A 25,311-nucleotide genomic window follows, 5' to 3' on the forward strand; every position below is an offset into this window, starting at 1 on the left:
ACTTCTTCATTCTTTTGGGATTGTATTTGACTTGATAAGCCCGTAGGATCATCTTATCTGGGCAGCTATCAAACTGATGCGGAATCACCTTCTGAAAGTGCTGTGGTGAGATTGTTAAACAAACGTCAGGTGTTGCTGTTGTTGATTATGGTGCATGTATAACACATTGATGTACATAGCAGAGATGATTTTCCTCTAACCTGTGACATTCCCTCCATGTCTAGCTGTATGAGGTCTGTCTGGTTGTACTGCAATATCGCTATTCCAACTCGGAATATGATCTCCAGACCCTGAGAACACAACACATAGCATTCATACAGTCATACACTAACAACTACAACAAATGCTCACACCATAGTATATTCATTTCTCTAATAAGTTCTAACAACCTCTAGATGCATTCACACCTTTGAAAAAAAAAAACTGAAAACCTGCATGCAACACATACAGTAAACACAAATTCCGCACTTGATAGTCTTTATATATTATGGTGGGGACTTTCCATTGACTTTACTCTTGCCATAATATTGACTTTACCCTTTCACTTTAGCCGCACACAATATGTGTTCTTCACACATTCAGGTTGATTAGGTCATAGTGCAACTACAAAAACTACCATTTGTCCTGTAGAGTTTTTCAGATGTTGCTAACTTCCGGGAACATTTGGTCCAAAGTATGAAGTCAAGTCAGCAACATGCAAATACACACCAACTCTCTTGTGTCCATACCTCGTACATAAAGATGTCAAAGATACGTGTAGCTATTGGGAGGGGCAGGAAGGTGAGGAAGAGTGTAAGAAACCAGGACGAGGCATACATAGACGTATGGAAACTCTGAGAGCGGAAATGAATGTTCAGCTCCGGCAAATGCTCCTGATCACAGAGATAAAAACATGATAACAGTAAAACAACAACAATAAAATAAACTATACCGTGAAAGACATTCGATAAATATGCTTTTGAGAAGAAGCAAATGGATTGCCTGTTGACTGTGTCTAAGAACTATAAATATGTTGCCTCCTTGTGGACAAACATGGCACTACTCCAGACATCTTGGCATGCAGTATGAAATATATACAAGAAACTTCTTAGCCTAATTTTTATTCGCCCGGATTCTATAAAGTACTCCTCCTTACCTGTAGCAAGTGTTCAAACTGGTAGATGCACAGACCCAGCTCAGCCATGCTGGGTTTAAACAACTCTCTAAGCCTGTACTCCTGCATTAGTCTGACAAACACACAGAAGGCCTCCTCCTCCGGCATCTACAAACACGCAATGAAAGGTGAATTTGGTGTATGCAAAGTTCGGCTCACAGACATTTCTTTATCTTACTTTAGTTCATTATGATAAGCAAAATGCAGAAGCAAACCTGCATAAGTAGCAATCCTACGATGAAGGCACTACCCTGACAATAACCAACCTCACGGTCCACAAGAGAATATGCCTGAGTGAGATCAAGAAACATCTATTAAAATTCTAGTATATATATATATATATATATATATATATATATATATATATATATATGAACTCTAGGGGAACTCTTTATTTATAGATACTTTTTTGTTATCGGTGTGAAACTTACTTTTTGTAAATTGTTCAATTTTTGTTCAATAAACCACTATTCACACTTTCTTTCATTTGCTCTACCGTGTCTCCACTTTATCTCTGATATTTCTTTCAGCACCCATTTCTGTCTTTCTCACCTTCATGACATTAAACAGAACTTCCTGTCCCAGGCTGTCCTGGCCTTTGAAGAAGTCGTGCTCTGGATACGTGCGGGCAATATCTCTGCGTATGAGTTTTTCACAGGGTGAGGACATCTTTAAGAGTTCAGAGTACTGATTCTTTACTGGCATGTCAGTGGCATTACATAATAACTGCCAAACGATTGCTCGGAAATGATGAGGAATGCCTTTTCTTATTAGCTCCTGCAGATAGAGAGAGGGTAAGGTAGAAAATAAGAGATGAATGTACAAGTTTCAGATCCTTTGCTTAGCGTCTATGATGTGGGTTAACACATTGTCATTCAGATTCTGAATGAAAAAGAACCAATCAATCACCTTCAGAAGTTTGTCTTTCTTTCGTCTCCACTCGTCCCACTCATTGACGATCCGTCCCCACAGGATCCAAGTGTCTTCCTCCAGGTGGGACAGGTTAGAAGATGCAGATGAGCTTGAGACCAGAGAGGAGCCACTATTCCTCCGAGATCCACTCATCGAGCGCATGGATTTGGAATCTGCTTCTAGCAACCTGAACGCAGCACAACACACCGAGATCAGGCTTCACAAACGCTAGTGCAGCCTCGTGGTTGAAGATCTGGGCTGCTACCCAAAAGGAAGTGGGTTCAAATTCTGTAAGGGAGGTTAAACCTATACTATTGTTCAGAGGTCCAGGGTTTATAAGATAGTTTTCCAAGACACATTCAATTCAGCAAGGGCACAATAAATCAATAAAGTAAAAGTGACATACATAAAAAGCTGTACCTTTAAATGTTCTATTACTTAATAGTCATATTATAATGATTTCTGAAGGATCATTTGACACTGAAGTAGTAATGGTTGCTGAAAATTCAGCTTTGCCATCACAGGAATTATGAATACAAAATTTTTAATTTTTTTGTAATTTTTTTAATACAAAAAATTAATTAATTGCAATGATATTTCATAATATTACTGTTTTGACAGTTTAAATACTGTCAGGTGAGACTGCATCTCAAAAGTAACAAAGCACTGAGCTTATTGTGATTTATTGGATGGGATGTGCGCTACAAGTAATGTTCTGTTTAGACCTCAACTGAAAACAGCCTAGACTTGAACTTTCTTGGGATTTAAGCATCGATATTGGTTCATCAAAATGAGAATCGATTAAATTTGAGAAACAATATTTTTAACCCTTGTTGCTAGGTGGTTGGAATATCAAAAGAGCCCACCACAGAGCCTCCATTATAGACGATTTCATCGGGCGCCAGGCACGTGCCTGGCCCTAAGTTAACTTTCGGTCTGTGTTGTGTATATCAGTCTGGCTGCGGTGCCGTCTACAAACGCAGTTAAAGTTAAGGTGATGAGTAGACTGAAGTTGTGCTGTGGGATGTGTTTCCCATACATTTATTTATTTTTGGAGACTCGCCACGATTTTAAAACTGATCGATTTTCCAAAAGGCTTCATTGAATAAACATGAGTAACGTTACGTACTGCACGTTTAATAATAATAATTCCTTACATTTATATGTTTAAATATCAAAACGAGGCACGGGTGTTTTTATATCACTATTTCTGAAGGACTTGCATGTTATATGCCTGATAACGCAGCTTTTGTGAGCGTAGCTCTGCTTTGTTTACAGCTGTTACTGGGGAAACCTCTATTTGTCGCGCTTTATGCATCTCCTGCTCGGAAATAGTCCACCTGATTTACGCAGCAAACATATTTTGTTTGTTATATAAAAAAAAATCTACTCTAAAAGGACTTGGCTGTTGTTATTGATTCTATATGGAAGTCTACCGGAAGTTAAGTCAGGGCCACAAAAGCGCGCATGCACAGTAATGTTTGTTTGTGTTGTTGCCGTTGGAACCGTCTATATTCTGGCACCTAGATATGTCTTGGGTCCCTCCTTCAAATGCAGGAGCATACTCATACTGATTTCGGTCAAATTTTGCTACGCAAACAGTCTCTCGTCCACTGTCAATAGTGTAGTGATGTATAAAGCACAGCTCACACAGAAACCAAGCAGCATTCTGTTGTTCAAAACAGCGAATTCATGTGAAAAACGTTCGCAAAAATTTCCAATCACATTGTTTCTTATTGAAATGACTGGATTCCGCTTGCAAAATGTCATCATGCAACTGTAAATGTGACTTTTACTGCATGAGATATTTTTGCCTGTTTTATCATCTAGAAGGCAAACATAAATGAAAAAGTCTGATCACTCCTAAAGTATGTCAAATGTCCAAAGCCCTGTTTGGGACACAAAGTCTAAGTATGAGTAGTAGTAAAAGACCACTAAACACAACACAAATGCTTCTTTATTACACATCTGTTGACTTCCTTGGATTCAAAATACTGTATTTCAGCTAAACTACATCGGCTGAATCATAGCATGTTAATGCCTTGTGAAACCTCTAGGAATCTCGGCGATCTCTAGGACAGAAGCACAGAGGATGTTTAAACAAATTTCTACGACTGCAGCTTAAATGGCCAATTGAATTCTACATTCAGCATGGCAACTGTTGCTATTGTAGTTGCCAGGTAACCTCCACAACTGATTAATAGTGAAAGCTTGTGACATATCAGCTGTTACAGGAAGAGAAGCTTCACTGCTACGAGTTTGTTACTCACAGGTCAAATGATAAACCACACACATAGCTTTCTGTCTCAAGCATGCATGGTGTTTTATGAGGCGTTGCTACCTTCAGGGATGTCAAGTATCAAAGCGCAACACACTGTGCGTGTCTGCATGACATTTGCTCCGTGCAGTAACCCATTTGCTCGCCCTGATGCAGTTTCAAATGCTCACAGATTCGAAACCATTTTTTTTAATGCAAAATGTGATTTATAAAACATTTCCTGGCTGCTGCTTTTTAATATATTCAAAGTGACTGGGAACTGGGCCTATCAATCCCTGAAATTACAAAAAGGTACCATACGTGCATCAAGAAAAATCTATAAAAATTATATTCTTTTGAAGTCATAGCTTTGTGTGAGTAACTTAAAAAAAAAAAAAAGCAAAAGAAAGAAATGAGGTTGTCATTCTTCCTTTTCTGCGAGCTGTTAACCACTGAGACCAGATCACTGAATTTTAATCAGATAAATCAGATTTGTGAACAAATCATTAAGATTAAGGAATGTTAAGAATGTATTTTTAAGAATAAAGGTAACCAAGTCATTGACTTCCAAAAAATATTCACAAACTGTTTTGTGTGTACGTTGCTCTTGTGTTACCTGTTCTGCTCCTCCAGTTTAGCCAGGAGCTCGAGCTCATCTGGACTGAGGTTCTCGGAGTCAGCCGGGGAGGCTGCTGGGGCAGAGAGCGCAGCATCATGGGAACTGGAGTCTGGACTGAGCACTGGGCTGCCAGCTAAAGGAGGGTCAGTTTCCAGTCCGGGGGGCGAGCTGAGGTCCTCCAGCTGAACAGAACCCGCCATCCCTCCCTCTCTCTCTGGGCTGCTGCTAGGGCTTGACATGACGGAGGAACCCAGGACAGGAAAGGTCAAGCAGTGACGTGGGGACTTGGAAGGATACTACAGGGTTCTTGGCACCGTGGATGTAAACAGGCCTCCTTGAAGATATGTATTTTAGGACTGGGTTAATCTGTGGAAAAGAGGGACGTGAGGAAGTGTGCTCATAATACACTTAAGAAAATCTCTGAGAAAATCTGTCAACTCCACGTCTCAAATTTGGCTTTGGCAACTAGCGCCGATTTGTCCAGACTGTTTAAAAATCTGGTCAAAAGTTGTGTAGTGTATTCCAATCTTACATCTATTCCACCTCATATTTAAATGGGAGATGACGTGCAAAGCAAACCTGTGAAGCTGTTTGAATACAACCAAGAAGGAAAATGACTGTACAGCATTTGTGATCTGTGTAAGCGTTTTGCACTGCATAACAACAACACGCTATTTGTGCATCCTACAACAAACCACAGACACAAATGGAGCAGCCACAACCTAAGTCATTAAAGACAGAGAGGGAATGCACATTATATTTAGAGTAATGGGCGGATGACAGAGGAATAACAAGCACACATTACTAAATTACAAAAGACAGACAAATAAGTTGTGTTTTCCGCAAAGGAACATTAAACTTTAGAGTTTGGTAAGCCCTGTTTGAGTTTGGAATAGAAATAAACCGTGTTTCTCTAGTTTCACATAGTCAGACTGACTAATCAGTAACAGGTCTGGTCTACACTGAAACTTATTCTAGCCAATAACCGCCAAATAGACAGGAAAAAAACCACAGCTCGTTTTGTTTTTACGTGACATTTAGGGGCAGGGTTATCTGAAACCATAACAGAACATAACAGAATAATAGACTGACAGAGAAAAAAAATACAATAATGCTGTGGCGGTTATACAGAAACCACTGGAATAGCAGAAAATGCTTACATATACTGAACAAATACTCATCTTTTGGTAGACAGTTTTTATAGTGGATCTTGTTAACCTTTTACCAAGTGCCTAAAAATCTTGGGATTGGTAGGATTTTGAAAAAAAAAACAAATTATATATTTAGCTAGATGTATTTAATCAAAACACAGTAAAGCTGTAAAACTGTAAAAATGTTATTAGAATTTTAAATAAGTGTCTTTTAAAATGTAATTTATTTCTGTAAAAGCTGATTTTACTTTACTACAGCGATTCCTCTAGTCTTCAGGGTCACATGATCCTTCAGAAATCATTCTAATATTGCTGCTCAAGAAACATTTCTTATTATTACTGTAGAAAACAGATGTGCTTAATAGTTTTTGTGGAAAAAATCCTTTTCAGGATTTCTGTATACAGCATTTATTTGAAATTTGTAACATTATAAATGTCTTCATTGTCACTTTTATCAATTTAATGTGTTCATTGTGAATGAAAGGAGTACTTTCTTTTTCTATATACAAATAAATAAATAAAAAATCTTACAAAGTCCCAAAGTTTTAAACTGTAATTTATCTTTTAAAATGATGCCACTAAGCTGCCAAACCTCTGAAAATACACTGATTACTTCATTCTCAACAGCACTCATATCTAACCAATTCCTTGCCATTCTGAACGTAATATGCACCAGAAAGTCATTAGATGTCTATAAGAGCTAGGGGTGTAATGGTTCTTTGTAAAAAAAAAAAAAAAAAAAAAAAAAGGGAAAAGAGAATAACTGTACTCGCCCCCTTAGGTTCGCATTTGTAACGCGGTTAATCTCTGATTAATAATTAGTTTTGCCAAAGAAAACCGGGCATCAAATGCACATTGTGTGTTGTTCTGCAAGCTCGACTGCTAGATGGCACAGTCGACTACAGGAACACAGCAGAGCAGATGATGTTTGAATCTATACGTCTGGTACATATATGAAGAAGCGGCAGCAGTGTTAACAAATAGACTAACATTAATAAGCATTTATAAATATGCTACGAACTGTACCAAAACCATGACCCCAAAACCCCAATGCAATCTATGGGGTGACACTATTACTAACTATTATTACTATTACTACTACTACGAATATTACTAACACGTTGGCTGTTTATTAGTAGGCCTACTCATAAAGCACATATTCTGCATGACCTACATCCCTAATCCCACACAATAACTAAACTACCTTTATTAACAGTAATTACCAGATGATTGAGGCAAAAGTCTTAATAGTTAGTTAATATTGAGAATTGGACCTTAAAATAAAGTGTGACCTTTGACTCCTACACATACTGATTTAAAATAAATAAATAAATAAAACAAAAACCGTATACTTCGAATGCACTGTAAGTCACTTTAAATAAAAGTCTTCCAATAGCATACATGTAAATGTAAAATGCAAATGTCCAAAACATGCCACAGGCATAGACGTCTACCTCTAACACGCACACACATCAAACCCCTTATTCTTCCAGGAGCGAGAAGGCAATAGAAACAGAAAGATAACCCACAGCTTAAAATAAAGTACAAGATGAAACCTTTTTAAACAAAGTAAACACACACTGTGGACAACGGCAGCATTCATGTTAGCGGAGCAGTCCAATCAAAAGGACCATTAACAAGCGCATGAATAAAAATCCCCCCCTGATCAAGAAACACACACAGACAAACACACTCTCATCTCCAGTCAGTCGACGCAGTGCAGCCACAACCAAACACAACAGCTTCGTACTGAACCTAGCAGTAACCTCTGTGTAGGCAGCAGGAACGGAAAGACAATCAAAATATGTGGTTTGAAAATTACCTTTAATAAAACTGATGATGCAAGATCTTTATCCACATCAGAATAGAATATTGCCATCATCACTATTGTGATTTTTGTGTGTTATATATAATAATTTGTTTTCATTTCAAATCTGAAGTGTGCAGTTTTGTGTGATCTTTGCATCTTTGTAGTTGCATTTACTTTTGGTGCCAGTAGTGCCGCAGAAATGGCTCTTTTAACCAAAGAGAAAAATGCAGTGTCTGTGTAGCACAGCCACAATGCAGATCGACAGCAAGTCACAACAGTCTCCCATATTCAAAGACACTGCTATGAGATACTCCGTCACTGTAAAATCGTAGATCAAATGCAGCTGAAGCACATAAATTCACACTCAGAAAAATTCTAATAAATGGACACTTGAAATAGAAATAATTGAACAGATGCAAAGGCCTTATCTCGGTAATGGTACAGAAAAACTGTTTGTGGTCTCTGTGTGTAAGTGTTTAGTCACTGAATACAATAATAGCACTGTGTTTGCTGCATCTGTCTCCGTCTTCTCCTGATGAGCAGCAGAAGTGTGGTTATTGTAGCTCTTAGCTCAGTGTCAATCACACACTCCCTTCCCCCACACGCTTTCAAACACAGACCTCCAAACCTCAATCTCGCTCTCTGTACAATCACCTACATTCTTCATTGACAACCTTCAACAACACCATGCAAAATGTACTTTTCGCCATTCCAGTGGCTGGGGAACATCTGCATCATTTAATATATGCACTATCATTTTAAAAACACTGTATTTAATAAAATGAATTTTTTTTTATAGCTAAGTGCTATTCTTTTACATTTTCTATTCACTAAAGAATCCTGAAAAAAACTATTGTAACAGTTATTTTCACAAAAAAATATTAAGCAGCACAACATAAGAAATGTTTCTTGAGCAGCAAAGCGGCATATTAGAATGATTTCTGAAGGATCATGTGACACTAAAGACTAGAGTAATGATTCTGAAAATTCAGCTTTCATCACATAATAAATTTGATTTGAAAATATTTGAAAATAGGCAAGACCTAAATTAAACGGTTACAATATTTCACAGTGCAACTGTATTTTTGATCAATGCACGCTTGGGGAGCATACATGCTTCAATGAACTTGTCCTGTCAGTGTTTGTTGCAAGTGTCACCTAGATCTGATGTACTTGAAGGAATTACTATAAATAGAAATGTTATATCAGCACTCTATACTGACACCTATTGGTGTGGGCACAGCAGAAAACAACAACAACAAAAAACAGTATTCTGTTTCCAATGCTAAAGCAGAAATGCATTTATCACCCATGATTAATTTACTAAAAAAAATACAAGATAACTGAGTATATTCGGCAGATCATGTGATCTCAACATGGCAGGCATGTAGAGTGATGTAGAATAATGTTATGTCACTTGAGCCGTTGATTTTTTTCAAAGGAGTCATGAACTGCCTCTGCTTTTATTTTGAACTGTTTTCTGAGGTCCACTTATAATGTTACAAGATTTTTACATTTAACATAGTTAAAAAGTAGTAGGTTATTTTCTAGCCTGTTTTGAACCTCTCATCTGAGAGCTCTGACTGGCTTACACTTTGACACACCACCGTTTTGCTGAGGATTTCTAAATTGCCTAAAATAACCATGTTTTAGCTGTTTGCACTGCATGGATTGATCGTTGTATGACATCACAGTACCGTGAGGATAGAGAGCCGGGGTTTTGAATCGCTGTCGCTGTGCTTTGATTGTTATTTTAGGCAATTTAGAAATCCTGGGCAGAACATGGAAGTGGAAGTGGGAAGTGGCACATCTGGTCACCTTATTAAATATAAAGTTAATCCACTCTTTCAAACATTGAAATCAAAAAGAAAAGCAATGCAAAGACTGCACTGCACAGTGTCTTGTTTTCTTTGGCTAATCATTATCCTTGGGTTTTTGCGTAGACCTGCGCATTCGCCTCTCTCGTAAACACTACATGCTCGAATGGGTGGGCGGGGCTAAACAGGCAGCGCTGTAGAAGCAGGCGTTGATCTTCTGTGGAGGTGGTGTTTAGACACAATAATTACGTTTTGGCATATTGGCTTCAATATAAACTGTTTTTAGACTGTGTTTAAACTTGTACATTTTTTTTTTTTTTTATAAAATACTTATACCAGTTGCACAGTTTAAATTGTGAAGTGCATGCACTAAAAAGTTGACAGAATGTACTTTCTGTACTTGTTTTGCACTGCTTCAGTTACATACAGGCCTACATGTGTTAATTTAATGAAAAGCAGTAAGTGATCACCTTGTCTAGAACTGCTTAAATTAGCTGTTTAATCTAAATTGTTTTTGATTTTTTTTTTTTTAATGGGCCAAAGAAAATCATGTTTTTTTTATTATTTAAATGCAAATGCAAACATATCGAGATCGAATATCATAAAAAATTTTACAATATCGAGATATAATTATTTTTTTTATATTTTGCCCAGCTAATAATTCTGTAACTAAAAACTAATTCTGTGTCAACTTAAAGTTAAGATGATCAGTAACACAGACAGACATACACACAAAAACACACCTAAATACACAAACATACACGCAGCTCCAAACAAAGACATCTTAGAACAAACCACGTCATGCATCATAGGCGTGGACCAATTGTTCTGTATGACTCAAACATCACACAATAGCTTTAGCTTCACCATGGAGCTCCAATGCCCTGTGTGACATTCCACGATCATTGAGCTCGTAGAGGCGCACATGAACACACCCTCTTCACCATAGTTGCCCTTCACAAAGACAGCAAATGATTCACACACAGACTTGACTGAAGAGCTGACATGGTAATTTAGGGTGAACAATCAAGTTATTCAGTCAATCTAGGCATAAAATGGTCAATCACTGGAATAATTGGAGGAAGAATTGCATTACATGTCTGCTCTGTTGCACAAATGTTACATTGCATTAAGTGGTTTGAGAAAACAAGGAGGGACAATATTGCATAAACATAACTACTGTAATGGCTTACCTGGTAAGACCAAAAGAGCATGAGGGCTAGCATGGCACATGGGTCCATAGAATGAGAAAACAGATTATTCATATTCAGAGACCCTGATAAAATGTCACTCTCAGGAGCCAGCTATGTTTACATGTACATTAGTTAGTATAAAGTAGGATTATTAGCATATATTCTCAAATAAAAAAAATCTTATGACAGCAATGACTTAACCATGACCATAGCTTTTCAAGGGCATCTACTTGTTCCAAGTTGGAAAAGTTATTTCAAATGCAGCTTATTATCACTCAGAAAACAGAAAGCACAAGCTTTTTTTATCAGGTTGTTATACTGAAGCACTAAATATAAAGGTAGAATACAAAATGTACACAAGGACACCGTAAAAAAGATTTTTAAAACTTGTATTATTGCAGAATTTCAGTCTTTGAAAAAACATTCTTGAAAAAAAATGTAATTGTTACTTGACATTTCTTTGTACTCAGATGTCAAATTTACAAGCAATTTCTGAGTGCAAAATAGTTTCTACACCAATAGTTTTTTCAGTGTGTCAAGAAGTTGAACAGTCGACAATTAAAATTTTCCCTGATATTTTGAGATAATAGCTAAAATGTACAAAAACATTTTTTTATATACTGTTCTGATCTCAAAACCTCCAAATTCATCATGAAATTCAGGACTCGACAAGTGGATTTTGTGAAGGGGCAAGTGAGAGAGAATATGAATGAATCAGCCGTTTGAACGAATCAGTTGAATCAATGATTCACTCATTAAGACAGTGACTTTCCACCACCTACTGGTGGTTTAATTTCATATTTAAAATATAATTGCATTTTTTCCAACATTTCATATTTGTATGTCAAAAAAGTAAAACATTAATCTAATAACATTATTTATGCATTTGGGCAGATGGAGTTTGTTGATAGAATAAAAAGTTCTTCATTTTTAAGTTTGCTAAATTAATGAATGTAAATAAATTAAAATTCAAGTATGATTTCAAACCAGTTAAGTACAAACTCCAACCCGCAACCTATTTCGCTGGTCAAATCAACACACAGTCACAGTTCACCCAAAAATGAAAATTCTTTCATCAATTACTCACACTCAAATTGTTCCAAACCTGTATGGATTTCTTTCTTCTGTTAAGTGCACAAGAAGATATGTTAAATAATGTTGATACTTGATGGTGGCCCTTGACTTTCATGGTATAGTATAAGTCAGTGGCTGCCGTCACGTTTGAGTAAATGAAGACAGAATTGGGGTTAGGGTAGTCTCGCGTAGCCAGACCTTCAGACTGAAGTTCTGGAATTCATGGATGGTTTTATTGGCCAAGACCCGTCCATGAGGCCATTTGACCGACATGTCAAACAACCAATCACAATTTGTTTCGTTTATCGTCATGTTTCGAGGTGTCGCAATGTCGCCACAATAACAGACCAATCCAATGAAAACTAATATGTCCTCTTCTTATTCAGATCTATATGCTGTGTTCTGGTAATGTGTGAACTTCATATTATTCGAAGCACACTTGCTGTCCATTAATCACAAAAAGCTTTTTGATAAAGTATCAGCTTTAAAATTATGCCAAATTCATAACGTAAATCTTTTTTTTTTTTTTTTTGAGCCCTGAAACATGCTAAATAAAATCTACCACAACAATGGGGACAACCACAGTCATAAAAAACACACACACACACACACGCACACGCACACACACACACACACACACACACACACACACACAATATATATTAGGCTATGACACAGAAAATAAAATTAGGTTAATAAACATATTAGAGGGCAGAAAAAGAATCTGCTAAGAACTAAGAGCAGCTGCAGTGAATTTAAATTAGTATGTAAAGTAAAACCCAACAAACAGCAGCAGCCAAGCAGAGACGGATGGAAACAGGAAAACATAAGTACAGGTCCGTTATGATTGTCATGGCTGAGGAGCCGCAGCTGCTCTGAAGCAAAGTTATCATCTCTCTATTGGACACACACGAAATGTTCAAAACACATGCAGGGTTAGCCCAGCCTTCAGACTCTGGTGCTGTTTGAAATGATGACGTGGAGTCAGCCAGCAGCTATAAAAGTGTGACAAAGCCAAAACACTTAAACACAGATCCAGAAAGGAAAAGAGAGATAGAGCGAGTAAAAGAGGCTGCAGAGGGTGGCTAATGGCTTTCTCTCTGGCTCTCTTGGGCATGTGTAGCCTACTGCATAACGTCTTGTTTGTCCTGATGAAAATACAACAGCAGCCCTATCAGTTAAACATTCACATTTCACATGACCGATCTAACACACCCATAAATATGTTTGTTTTGACATCATAAAAAAAAGACTAAAGTGCAGCTCTTAAAATAAAAATGATGTCCACTACTTATTTATACAATGGCAAATCCAACTAGTTTTAAGTTACATGGAGAAATCTGTTAATATTTCCTTAATGACGCAGAATCCAGTGGAAGTATGTGGCTGTCTTCTGCTCATGGGTGCCAAATTCTGGAAAATTGGGCGGCAGTCACCCAAGCTGTAAATGCCATTGGACTAATTACTCTGCAGCCGCAAGACACCAGCAGAAAAGCCAAAATACTAATATATACTTGTAATAATGTCTATATTACTATCTATTGCCTCAGAACACACTGATTTTCAATGGCCAACAAAAGAGAAAGACACCTTTTCACCCACAGAATGGTGCAGTATAGACAGCTACCAACATGGGCTTAACCAGCCAATACTTAAACCTGGAGAGATCATATGCATTTCCAGGTAATCTCGGTTTGGACTGTAATTATTGACTGTAATATCTACCAAACTAGCCTGACTCCAAAAAGGTATAGTAATTGTTAAGCTGGGACCTCAAGCAAATCACAGTCTACTCAGATGTTCACAGCTGTCAGATTGTGTAGAAGAGCAGGGCTGTAACTACCATAGACGTAATGTAACTGTGTCTCTTAACTGTGCTTGTCAATGTCAAAATGCCTGGATGGCCAATCAAATCAAAGAAGGTGGCTTCACCGTTTACAGAAGCAAAGCATGAATTCCAATGTGAGGCTTCAGTTCTAAAAGTAAATGTGAGGTTAGATTATCTAAACATTTAATTTGACAACTGTTTTAGGATAGAAATGTTAAACAACCAATAGTAATATATCCAGTTACCCCATATACCCCAAATATTTTTTGAGTGTGAAATTTAGCAGTTTTGAACCGAAAATATAGACTGTTGTTTACAACTCATGAATTAAGTGATGAGATAAGATTAACGGCATATTAGGCCGAATCATGAGGTCACGATTACCTCATCAGGCCTTGCTGATGTTACAGTGGTTAAGAAGTTTTGCCCTCACAGATTTTGTGACTTTGTTAACATCTGGAATGAGCATGACATCACATTCCAAAACAAATGGATACATGAAAGGGTTAAAGGGATAGTCCGTCCAGAAATAAAAATGCTGTCATCAGTTACTCACCCTCATGCCATTCCAAACTTATATCACTTTCTTTTTTTTGTGGAACATAAAAGATGATATTTTGAAGAATGATGGCAATCAAACGGTTTCAGTTCCCTTTAACATCTATTTTAGTTTATATAACTGAAATCAATAGGAACTGAAACTCTCTGGTTACCAGTATTCTTCAGTTTATATTATTTTATGTTTCGCAGAAGACGGAAAGTCATACAGGTTTGGAATGACATGAGAAGGCATAAATGAAGACTAGAACTATCTCTTTAAGCTATAAAGCTCCAGTTTAACGCCAGCTACATAGCCAACTGCAATGACATCACTGTCAAAGAATTATCACCATATCCACTTCTTTTGGACAAAAAGTAAATAATTCGAAAAATGAATAGGCTAAACACAACATCAGCATGGGATCCACACACCTTTTTTTCTCAGCTGTTAGCAAAACCACAGTCTATTCATTAAACAGAGTCAAACAAACTCTCCTCCCTACCAAAACATGTAATCACTGTCCTTAATCATTAGTAAGCCAGGCAAGAGCCACATACTTAATCTCTTAAACTGTGATTCATGACACACCAAAATGAAAGACCATAACAGCTCATGCAAACATATTTTCCTTTGGTTGGTCCAAAATGTCCACAAAAAATACACTGTGACAAATGACAAAAAGGAAATGAGCATAATCCATGACAGTTTGATGCATGTTTTAGCTTTAATATCGAGACACTGAAAATAAAATGAAGCCATAACAGGCCATTCAGGTCTTTCAAGAAGCTAGAAGACCAAAAAGGCCTAAATTAGCAATAACCGTTGTTTCAACGAATGTAATGCAATCTCAGTAGGCTACTAGTGTATAATAAAGGCTTCAGTCTGGACTCAGCTAACCCTCATGCAAAAGTACCACCAGGGGGATGCCAGCTCTTACTATAGGTGTTACGAATCCATTATTAGCAACATATTACTTTTGCTTTTAATTTAGTTATTTTTTTTGTGCAAAAATAAAAAAATAAGCTATTTTGGTTGTGCAACGTTATGAAATTAAATTCAAAAGCCATTGCAAAGGAGGAAGGCTGCGTTGTATTCAAAGAACAGTGGTATTTAAACGCACAGTGTATTTTGGTGCCTTAAATTAGGTCATAATCACATCTGTTTCCGTGTAAAATAATAAGGGTGTGGATGATGATTTTTCCCCGTGGCAACTCGCCGATGGGCAAGCAGGCAAAGAGAGATGGTCCAGAGAGATGGGAGCATGAGAGCGATGCGCTGGAATTTCCCCGCTTTTTCCTAGACTGCCTCTAATCCCGATTAGCATGGTAAAACAAACGTTGTACACAAATGGATGGGTCCACACATAATGGTCCAGCGACCACACACTGTTAGTGATGGAAAATGCATAGAGCAATGCCCACCTGAATTTGTCTCTCATTACCCAAGCGCCTCCTGCGATCTTGCCATATTAAAGATGATCGGTCACAAAACCGCCAGCTATCGGCAATCCTTTTCTGTACGAAGCCGCTGGACCACTACGGTAAATCGGGAAATGAATACGGAACCATTTTGGACATAGTGGATGTGGATGCTCATTTAGAGGAAAATATGAGTCGTCAGGGCGAGCTTCCTCAAGGAGAGCTGCGGTCGACGCCTACAAGAGAAAATCCCGCCCAGGTCCCGCCTGCTAGTTTGACCGTAATTTAATAGAAATGCCGGAATACATAATCATAAACTGTTCAATTATAATAAATACACGTGGAAATCAATTCATATTTGGCTTCTGTTTACCGATTATTTGACCCTTTCGTTCAAAATGAACCATAGTGCAATGTTCTAACGTCAGCGGATCTCTTGTGATTGACAAGCATTCGACCAATAGGATGATACACTAGAGGAACGCTCAAGATTGACAGCTCATTCCACCAATCGGTTATTTTTCTTAATCTCCGCCACAGTGGGTAGCGGGCAGGTGATGTTGCGGTGTTGATGGGAGTAATTAAAAAATTGTAACAAATTTGAAAAATTTTGTCTGGCTTACCTTCTGAAGACAGTGATAGCCGAAATTATTACACTATTTTCACCAGCTAAAAAAAAAGAAGAAGAAGAAGAAAAAAGAAGTGTGTCAGTAGGAAATATTAGTTCACATTTCCGAACATTAATTTCGACATTAATTGTAATAATACAGTGAGATTTTTGTTGGCACGAGGAGTCTGAAGCATCTGGAGACTTTGCCACAGTTCCTCTATCCATCTTTTACGTGAGCATGTTTGTTTTCTGTGATACTTTTTTTAATACTGAGGATTTCATAATTTACACATGCTGAAAAAATCAAGCTGACAATTTTACATTGACATTTTATCATCGTAGTCCTAAAATCAGAACGCATATAGTGACATCGTGTGGACACATTAGTATAAAGGCTGACGACTGGTATTTGAACAGGCCCACAACATTGACGCGGTTATCTGTTACCCAATCGCAAGCATGCTCTGTGTCTGATCCATTATTGACGTTGAATACAGCCAATAGGAAAGCTTAGTTTTTATTTCCGGGGAGCGCTCTAAACTTAAGGCCTAATCCGCACGATTCGCAAGAGCCGACGTTCAGTACCAACATCGAAAGGTAATTTGTTTCGTTTGTACCTTTAATAACTCTGATTTGTTACATGTGTTATAGTCAATAGTACTCACTTCTGGTTTTAACTTCCTTTTAGTAATAAACCTTAAGTGTTTTAAAAAATAACACAGTTGTAGACTCCTCGCGTTTCTCTACGTTAGCCGCGCAGCCTGAAAGGCTCAAAGCCGACATGCAAAAACGAAAGCGAACAGACTCGTATTTCATTCTTCACGTGTATCACAAGACTTCATAGTCATATATATTCTAGGTACTTTTGAAAAAAAAAAATCGTTTTGGAACGCTCGTTTAGATCAGGAGATCGGTTTCGAGGAGACAGCGGATGCGGCTCTATTGTCTGAATGGTAACATTACTAAACTGGCTAAATCAATCGAAGCTTGTTTTTACATCTATCGCAACTTGTATTATGTAGGTTTTTGCCCTACAGAGACCAATATTTTAAAAAGAGCAATATAAGTGATAATTTATGGATAACTTCGAGCAGTTTGGATAAAGCTTCATAATTTAATTTCCATTCATTAGTTAACGCTCATGCTGCAAAACATTGAACAGCATTTTTTTTGTCCTGTAAATTTTTCTCAGTGTAAATGATTTTATATTTGCCTAATTACTGTAGATCATGTTTATATTATATTGATCAGTATCTTTGACGTAACTTTTATTTCTTTTTCTTTTGTTTTTAAATTATTTTATTTTACATATTTATGTTTCCCTAATCAGTAGAAGTTACCATGGCAGAGACCGATGTTGATAATGAGCTGTTGGACTATGAGGAAGACGAGGAGCCACAGACTGCCGTGGACAGTGCAGTCCCAGCAGGCAAGAAGGAGGTGAAAGGCTCCTACGTCTCCATCCACAGCTCCGGCTTCCGAGATTTCCTCCTGAAGCCGGAGCTGCTCCGTGCGATCGTCGACTGTGGCTTTGAGCATCCTTCTGAGGGTGAGGATTTATGTGACGTCTTTAAGAGTTTTAGAGTACACTGCTGTGTAAAAATCGATCTAGTATGTCTATTATATGAGCAGCAGTGTATAGAGTTATTTAAAAGGGCTTTGTGAGCATGCATAGCCTCCATATTCAGTTACATCAAGAACATCCAAGTACAGAGTTCTTTTAAACTTAAATCCAGATTAAAGTGCAAACACAAATGTATTGATCCCGATGGGAAATCATGTTCACAATGTCTTGGTTTCATTGCAATTGTGTTAACATGTTGTTATGTTTAGTAGTAAAATGTATGTTCTTTCTTCAGTCCAGCATGAGTGCATTCCACAAGCCATCTTGGGTATGGATATCCTGTGCCAGGCGAAATCAGGAATGGGAAAAACTGCCGTGTTTGTGCTTGCCACACTTCAGCAGATCGAGCCAGTGGATGGGCAGGTGTGTGTTCATAAAGCTGGATCTTGGAAACTCAATATTAGGGTTTTCCTTTCTATTTGTATAAACCAAAATGGCATGAGCTTTGCTAGTTTGTACACTAACAGTCAAAAGTTTTGAAGTCATTAAATTAATTTAAACGCAAGTACAGTACAATTAAAATAAAAATAATATTGTGAAAAACTTGTCATTTATTCCTGTGATGGCAAAGAAAAATTTTCAGCAGCCATTTCTCAAGTCTTCAGTGTCAAATGATCCTTTAGAAATCATTTTGTTAGTCTGATTCGGTGCTTAATTATTATTGGTACTCATTATTGTTATTGTTTATCATTTATAATTATAGTTTTATGGTTATGCAAACCAGTAAACCTAGAATGTTTTAGGATTTTATAACATTTTCAGACTTTGTTTGACACTGATCTCCAAAACAGTTCTGTTGAGCATTAAATCGTCACACTTGAAGAACTTGAATAACCAGCAGTGGTTTCTTATGCTGTTGCAGACTGCTACTTTGGATAAAGACTATTATGAGATCTTGTTGTAGTTATGTATGTTAAGTTAACAAATTTTCAGCCGTTTTATCATTTTCTTCTCTGCAGGTTTCGGTGTTGGTTATGTGCCACACACGTGAACTGGCCTTTCAGATCAGTAAAGAGTATGAGCGCTTCTCCAAGTACATGTCCAGCGTTAAGTGTGCTGTCTTCTTCGGTGGTTTGTCCATAAAGAAGGATGAGGAAGTGTTAAAGAAGAGTTGCCCTCACATTGTAGTGGGAACACCAGGAAGAATCCTTGCCCTCATTCGCAACAAGACCTTGAACCTCAAAAATGTCAAACACTTTGTGTTGGATGAATGCGACAAGATGCTGGAGCAGCTAGGTGCGTTTGATTTTATCATGCATGAACCAGTTTACAGAGCTGGATTTTTCCCCCATTCACCAGAGGAGTAATTGTGTGTGATTTGCATATTAGATATGAGACGGGATGTCCAGGAGATTTTCAGACTGACCCCTCACGAGAAGCAGTGCATGATGTTCAGCGCCACATTAAGCAAAGAGATCAGACCGGTCTGTCGCAAATTCATGCAAGATGTGAGTCATCCTTTCTTTTTTGTTTACAGTTTTAATTTGGCCCGTGCAGCTTAATCTGTGGATGTGGCTACTTCCTTCCAAAACTGTGAACGGTGTTCTGAATTCTAAAGTGTTTATTTATTTATTTTTTTTGTAGCCAATGGAGGTGTTTGTTGATGACGAGACTAAGCTTACCCTGCATGGTCTTCAGCAATACTACGTTAAACTGAAGGACAGTGAAAAGAACCGCAAGCTATTTGATCTGCTTGACGTTCTTGAGTTCAACCAGGTAATTGTTGTTTCATCGCATTTTTACAGTCCTTGACCTTGAATGTCAGCTCAACGGTTTGTGTGGATGATTTGTAGGTGGTGATATTTGTCAAGTCAGTTCCACGATGCGTGGCTCTGTCTCAGCTGTTGGTTGAACAGAACTTCCCTGCCATTGCGATCCACAGGGGAATGGCTCAGGAAGAAAGGTGAGACATTTGTTAAACCTATAATCTTGAAATGGATTGGTTGGAAAAAATGCTGAAATCATTTTTCTTTCTCTTTTCATGCAGATTGTCACGGTATCAACAGTTCAAAGATTTTCAACGGCGGATCCTGGTGGCTACGAATCTGTTTGGTCGTGGGATGGATATCGAGCGTGTTAATATTGTTTTCAACTATGACATGCCCGAAGACTCAGACACGTACCTACACAGGGTATTTATGCATGTTCTACTTTTCATCAAAACTTAGAAGTGTAATGACAACTGTCCAGGGCTGGGGTTGGAAAAATGCACAACTCTAGATTGTTAAACACTCTTATCCTCATTCCTTTCAGGTTGCTCGTGCTGGTAGGTTTGGTACAAAAGGATTGGCCGTCACCTTTGTATCAGATGAGACGGATGCAAAGATCCTGAATGATGTGCAGGACCGTTTTGAAGTCAACGTCGCTGAGTTGCCTGAGGAAATCGACATCTCCACTTACAGTAAGAAAAACGATCTATTCTGAGTGTCCGCTTGACTTATCTCTAGTTTAAAGGATTCAATTACTCCCAAATTCAAATTTCCTGATTATTTACTTGCATCCATAACGTCCAAAATGATTTTTGAGAAAAAACACATTTCAGGATTTTTCATAGGGATGCCCCCTTACTAGTTGATTAACCGTTTGCAAGAATTGTATTAGTTTGTACCAAAATTGTATTAATCGCAGAAAAAAAACAAACAAACACACAGGCAAAGTCACGCAGTTCGTTAACGGCTGGTCTATGTGTAAAGGCCTGTTCACACCAAGCACGATAACTATAAAGATAACGATAAAGATGTAGTTCTAAAAATCGTTCTCAATATTAAAAAAATAGCAGAGTCCACACCACAACTATAACGATAAAGGCAAAGAGAAACGATATCGTTGGAATCACTTTCAGCACGATTTTTTTTTTTCTGATGAACGATAAAAACATTTCCGACCAATCAGAATCAATCCTGCTGTAGTGAGCTCGAGAATTTAAAGCAGCAGACGCGTGTCCGCTTAGAATACCCAGACAATATTGTTCGCTGGTGTGGACGCTAATATCGTTATCTTTATAGTTATCGTTCTTGGTGTGCACGGGCCTTAATACTGTACATCGGGCAGGACATTCAAACGCTTGCCTATCATTCATCAATGTCAAATATGGCTTATCATCTGAAATATGTTTGTTAGCAGTGACTTTACATGGCCGCTCAGTCTGATGTTAATCAAAAAATTTGTGTGCTGTTCAAGTGTCTCTGTGGAGTCTGAAAGATGGAGGCGCAGTCACTTGCTCTAAAAGTATTCCGTCATTTTTGCTCATACAGATAAGAGTAATGCATCTTTCAAATTTGTAAAGACTGTTTATTTTTGTGCATTCACAATAATAACATTAATAACACATTGCGCTTTTGTAAAGTAATGAAAGCAACAGATTGCGCTTTCTATCGTCTCAGTCCCTGTGAAATGGGCCGTAAACGCTATAAAAAAAATCTATAGAGAGTGAAATGTCTATTTTCAAATAAACCAATTTAAATGGAAGACCGATATTCACAAATTATATAATCTGTATTAAACATGCATTCAGGTGCATCACTACTGCAAGAGATGACGAGTCAGTGGTGCAGTTTCATCCCTTAACTGAGAACAAAGAAAGCACTAGACTAGTTTATCAATTAATTATTAAACAGTTAATGCAGCCTCAATACTGTTTTATCCGGTCACATTCATAATCATTAGGTTACTTCTGACGGTGTGCCGTGACAAGCTTTATATGTGCACTTGAGCACTTTATTAAGCTCATTATTATGATTTAAATGGTTTATTTATAAACGTGCTATTAGTCGACTACTAGACAACTAGACAAATCTTTAAGAAGGGTTGAAGGTCTCTACACAATCCTGGCCAAGGAATAAGGGTCTTATTTAGCAAAATGATTCATTTTTCAAACAAAATATGTACTCTTTAACCACAAATGCTCATCTTGCACTACCTCTGCAATGCTCGTTGGCGACTTCACACATTATGTAATCATATTGGAAAAAGTCACGTGTGGTTAAGTTTTCATCTGTTTACTGTGGTACAGAAAGGTAGAGTGGGGGGGAACTCAATCTCATTTTCTCCTCCAACTTCAAAATGTCTAACTACATTGGTTTACCTTTTTTTTTTTTGCAAAGGACTTTCTTTGCATGCTTGCTTTCTAAACGCTGAGTTTGCAGCTTTGCCTACATCATGCATCGTGATTGTAATGCTTGAAGTTCAAATACATTTTTATTTATTTTTCTAGAAAATGACTGATCGTTTTGCTAGATAAGACCCTTATTCAAAGGGTCTTATCTAGCCATTATCTAGCTCTTAATCAGCATTGAAACCTCAATTTGTATGTTCAACCCTTTGAAGAAAAATCCTGAAATGTTTTCATTAAACCTCAGTTTGTTTTTAAATGAAGACAACTAATTTAAGAAGTCTCAAGTTTTTCTAGTTTTTATTTCTAATATAAATGTACTGTTACAGCTTGCTCCCTAATGTTTTCCTCCCTTTCTTTTTCTCCAGTTGAGCAGTCCAGATGAGCCAGATGTGTGCTGAAGGGGTGGGGGCTGTGGTCCAGCTCTCCCTATTTGTGTCTCCGTGTAGTTTTCTGTGACAGCGGGAAGAGAGAACCGCCAAGTTTTATTTTCATATGATCATGCCCAAAAAGCCTCTTCTCCGTTTGTGTACTTTATTTTATTGTTCCAGGGGATTGGTTGGGAATCCTTTTTTACCTGTCAAGTGTGTTTGTTTGAGAATTAAAAACATTTTATACTAAATAAAATGTCTGTGCAGTATTTCTGAAGTGCGAACTACGGGGGAGCTAGGGGGAGCTCGGCTCCCCTAAATAAGACATGGGCTCCCCTGAAAACGAGAAATGTGAAATTTTGGGGGGTCTCAAAAATATTGACAATGTGAATATTTTGAAGTGCAATTTCAGTTGTGTAATGTTATCATGATGGATTATTAAGTGAAAAATAGCAACAATATTATGCATTCATGCATGACGGCGATTAAAACCTAATTTACTTCAATAAAGATTACTATACATGCTATTCTTGTAATGAGCATCAAGGTGTGGGGGCGCTGCGCTGCAAATTCTACACGTCTTATATCCACTTCACATATTCTTAGAAAAAAAATAAACGTTGGAGGCCATTTATCACGCGCAAAGTCATCTGCAGTTATAGCATCATAGCCATGGCAAAAAGAAAACAAGGCAGTTTAATTAATTTTGGTTTTACTAAGAAATTGTGTAGTGATGACGTTCATAGCACGACTGATTCACCTGCTGCAAGCACTGTCCCGCCGCTCCCACTGTGATAACGCAAGAAGCTGAAGAAAAGTCTCTGGCTGAAGATGGTAACAGCTCGTCAGAGGCCGGACACCCCTCTTGCTCCAAATCCTCTCTCCCGTTAAACTGGAATAGCCAGCAGTGGCGAGACTGGATGAGCCGATATAAATGGCTGTTTGTTAAGGATGGAAGCTTGGGGTGCATCGCTTGTAGAGACGCAAAAAAAAAAACACCTTCCGTCTGAAAAGTTACCTGGCACGCACTTGCCTGAGGAGTGGATTAATGGGGGAATAAGCAGCGCTGCTCAGAACAAGTTGCAAAAAATAAAAAATAAAATAAACACATACATAGGCTTTTTATGAGCGGCTGTTTGTTTTCTGTTAGACAAGATCAATTTGTGTCGATAAAGTATAATAGTGCATATACAGTTGTAGCTGTTATGTATCTTTGTAAGTAAGTCCTTTTTTGAGGCACACGCAAACACCCCCTCCCCCAAAGGTCACGGTATAGTTCGAACACTGGTCTATGGCACTGGCTACAAATGGTGATGAGTAGACTGAAGCTGGGCTACATTTATTTGTGGCACTCGCCAAAATATCAAAACTGACTGATTTTCCAAAAGGTTTTGTTGAATAAACAGGAGCATGTACCGCACTTAAAGACATTTTTTCCTGGCACTTCTTCCTGAGAGTTCTCTGTACCTTTTTTTTTTTTTTTCTCTCCAAGAACTTTTTTCTCTTTTCAAAAATGTTATTCTTTTGATAACTATTGCTAGCTAACATTAGTGTGCGGTACCAAACTCGGCCACCAGGTGCCTATGTAAACAAATGCTTCTTTGAATAATTTGCAATAATAAATACAGAAGAGTCAGGTTTAGAGTGAATTTGGGTAACATTTAATGTCTGAGTGAAATAGCATGGTTAAAGATTTTGGAAACTTGTTAAGGTTTGACACATAGACTTGATAAAAACTGGTTTGACAACACCAACATGAATTTTGGTAACTGACAATTCTGCACGAAACGTGGTCGGGTAATGGATTCTGGTAACCTTTAATTGTGCCTGTCAGATTTGGTTACCCTGGTTTCTGTGTCATGAAGTCATGCAAATAGTTCATGCCAACGCTTTTTAGCAATGCCACGGCAAAAAAAAAAAAAAAGGTAATAAAAAAGTTTCTGTAAACCTCCTATTCTCACACTAAAATGTGTCAATCTAGCTGTAAAAATATCAATACCGTAATATAATTGAAAATGGCAAAACCATGTGCCTAATAATGATCAAATATTAAAGTGGGGACTTCTATCCATCAAAGGCTTTATGCTCATCACAAGATGGTGCCAGAGGCCTGTTCTACCCTGCTTTTGTTAAAGACTGAGAGGGAGAGGCTGTGCTGCGATAGTTTACACGTACTCACTGAGGATGCAATCTGAAGTGAAGTGAAAGTGACATACAGCCAGGTATGGTGACCCATACTCAGAATTTGTGCATTTCACTGATCTAAAGTGCACACACACCACACACACTGTGAACACACACCCAGAGCAGTGGGCAGCTGTTTATGCTGTGGCACCCAGGGAGCAGTTGGGGGTTCAGTGCCTTGCTCAAGGGCACCTCAGTCGTGGTATTGCCAGCCTAAGACTCAAACCCACAACCCTAGGGTTAGGAGTCAAACTCTCTAACCACTAGGCCACGACTTCCCCCATCTGTTGAGATTCACTTCACTTATCAAAAAACATTAATTTAGTCCAGTCCATCAGTTAACATCTTGTGAAGTGAAAAACTGCATGTTTGTAAGAAACAACCCAATTATTATTTTCATTTTAAAATGCAAGTCCAAAACAATGTTTCCACCATGTGAAAAAGCCCATGTTGTCTTCTCACATTACAATCCATTGACAGATTTGTGTAAAATTGCACTGTATTCCCTCGCAAACAGGGCTTGATCAGTGCATGTTTCTCTCCTGATTCAGATTATATGGCTTTTTTACTGAAAAAAATCAGAGGACTCCTGTTTTTGTATGTTAGGGGCACACTTCGTATAGCTCTTGCAACATCAT

The 25,311-nt window shown here is 37.9% G+C and overlaps 2 protein-coding genes across 4 annotated transcripts in view; one reads left to right on the forward strand and one right to left on the reverse strand.

Moving 5' to 3' along the window:
* The window catches only part of LOC113098231 (EVI5-like protein), a 46,663-nt gene extending 30,496 nt beyond the window's left edge, over positions 1–16,167 (reverse strand). Inside the window, exons 1-9 of one of the 2 annotated variants that reach the window (XM_026263235.1) lie at positions 15,777–16,164; positions 4,939–5,307; positions 2,063–2,252; positions 1,706–1,930; positions 1,369–1,443; positions 1,136–1,261; positions 729–872; positions 201–290; positions 3–100 (exon numbers count right to left, since the gene is read on the reverse strand). In XM_026263235.1, the coding sequence (XP_026119020.1) occupies positions 3–100; positions 201–290; positions 729–872; positions 1,136–1,261; positions 1,369–1,443; positions 1,706–1,930; positions 2,063–2,252; positions 4,939–5,180 (1,190 nt within the window). In that variant the 5' untranslated portion in view covers positions 5,181–5,307; positions 15,777–16,164. Of the gene's footprint in view, positions 1–2; positions 101–200; positions 291–728; positions 873–1,135; positions 1,262–1,368; positions 1,444–1,705; positions 1,931–2,062; positions 2,253–4,938; positions 5,308–15,776 lie in introns of both variants that reach the window. The other variant, XM_026263234.1, reaches the window with a different exon arrangement.
* A 673-nt stretch (positions 16,168–16,840) lies between these two features.
* LOC113098190 (ATP-dependent RNA helicase DDX39A-like) lies at positions 16,841–22,745 on the forward strand. 2 transcript variants are annotated; one of them, XM_026263169.1, is made up of 10 exons: positions 16,841–16,980; positions 17,714–17,932; positions 18,243–18,370; positions 18,967–19,243; positions 19,337–19,455; positions 19,592–19,723; positions 19,801–19,910; positions 19,995–20,139; positions 20,261–20,408; positions 22,487–22,745. In XM_026263169.1, exons 2-10 carry the CDS (start codon positions 17,725–17,727, stop codon positions 22,501–22,503), a joined length of 1,284 nt encoding a protein of 427 aa, XP_026118954.1. In that variant the 5' UTR covers positions 16,841–16,980; positions 17,714–17,724; the 3' UTR covers positions 22,504–22,745. The 2 variants fall into 2 exon arrangements, with proteins under 2 accessions (XP_026118954.1, XP_026118955.1); XM_026263170.1 differs by having other exon boundaries at positions 16,866–16,980; positions 17,717–17,932.
* The last annotated feature ends 2,566 nt before the right edge of the window (positions 22,746–25,311 follow it).

Source organism: Carassius auratus, unplaced genomic scaffold (assembly GCF_003368295.1).
Source record: "Carassius auratus strain Wakin unplaced genomic scaffold, ASM336829v1 scaf_tig00216437, whole genome shotgun sequence".
Taxonomy (NCBI): Eukaryota; Metazoa; Chordata; class Actinopteri; order Cypriniformes; family Cyprinidae; genus Carassius; species Carassius auratus.

What these genes read in the sequence shown, in the direction of transcription:
- LOC113098190 (XM_026263169.1), top strand. Translation starts at nt 17,725, where the DNA reads ATGGCAGAGACCGATGTTGATAATGAGCTGTTGGACTATGAGGAAGAC. An exon ending in CTTTGAGCATCCTTCTGAGG is followed by an intron (nt 17,933 to 18,242) that starts GTGAGGATTTAT and finishes TTCTTTCTTCAG; the next exon opens with TCCAGCATGAGTGCATTCCA. An exon ending in CAAGATGCTGGAGCAGCTAG is followed by an intron (nt 19,244 to 19,336) that starts GTGCGTTTGATT and finishes TTTGCATATTAG; the next exon opens with ATATGAGACGGGATGTCCAG.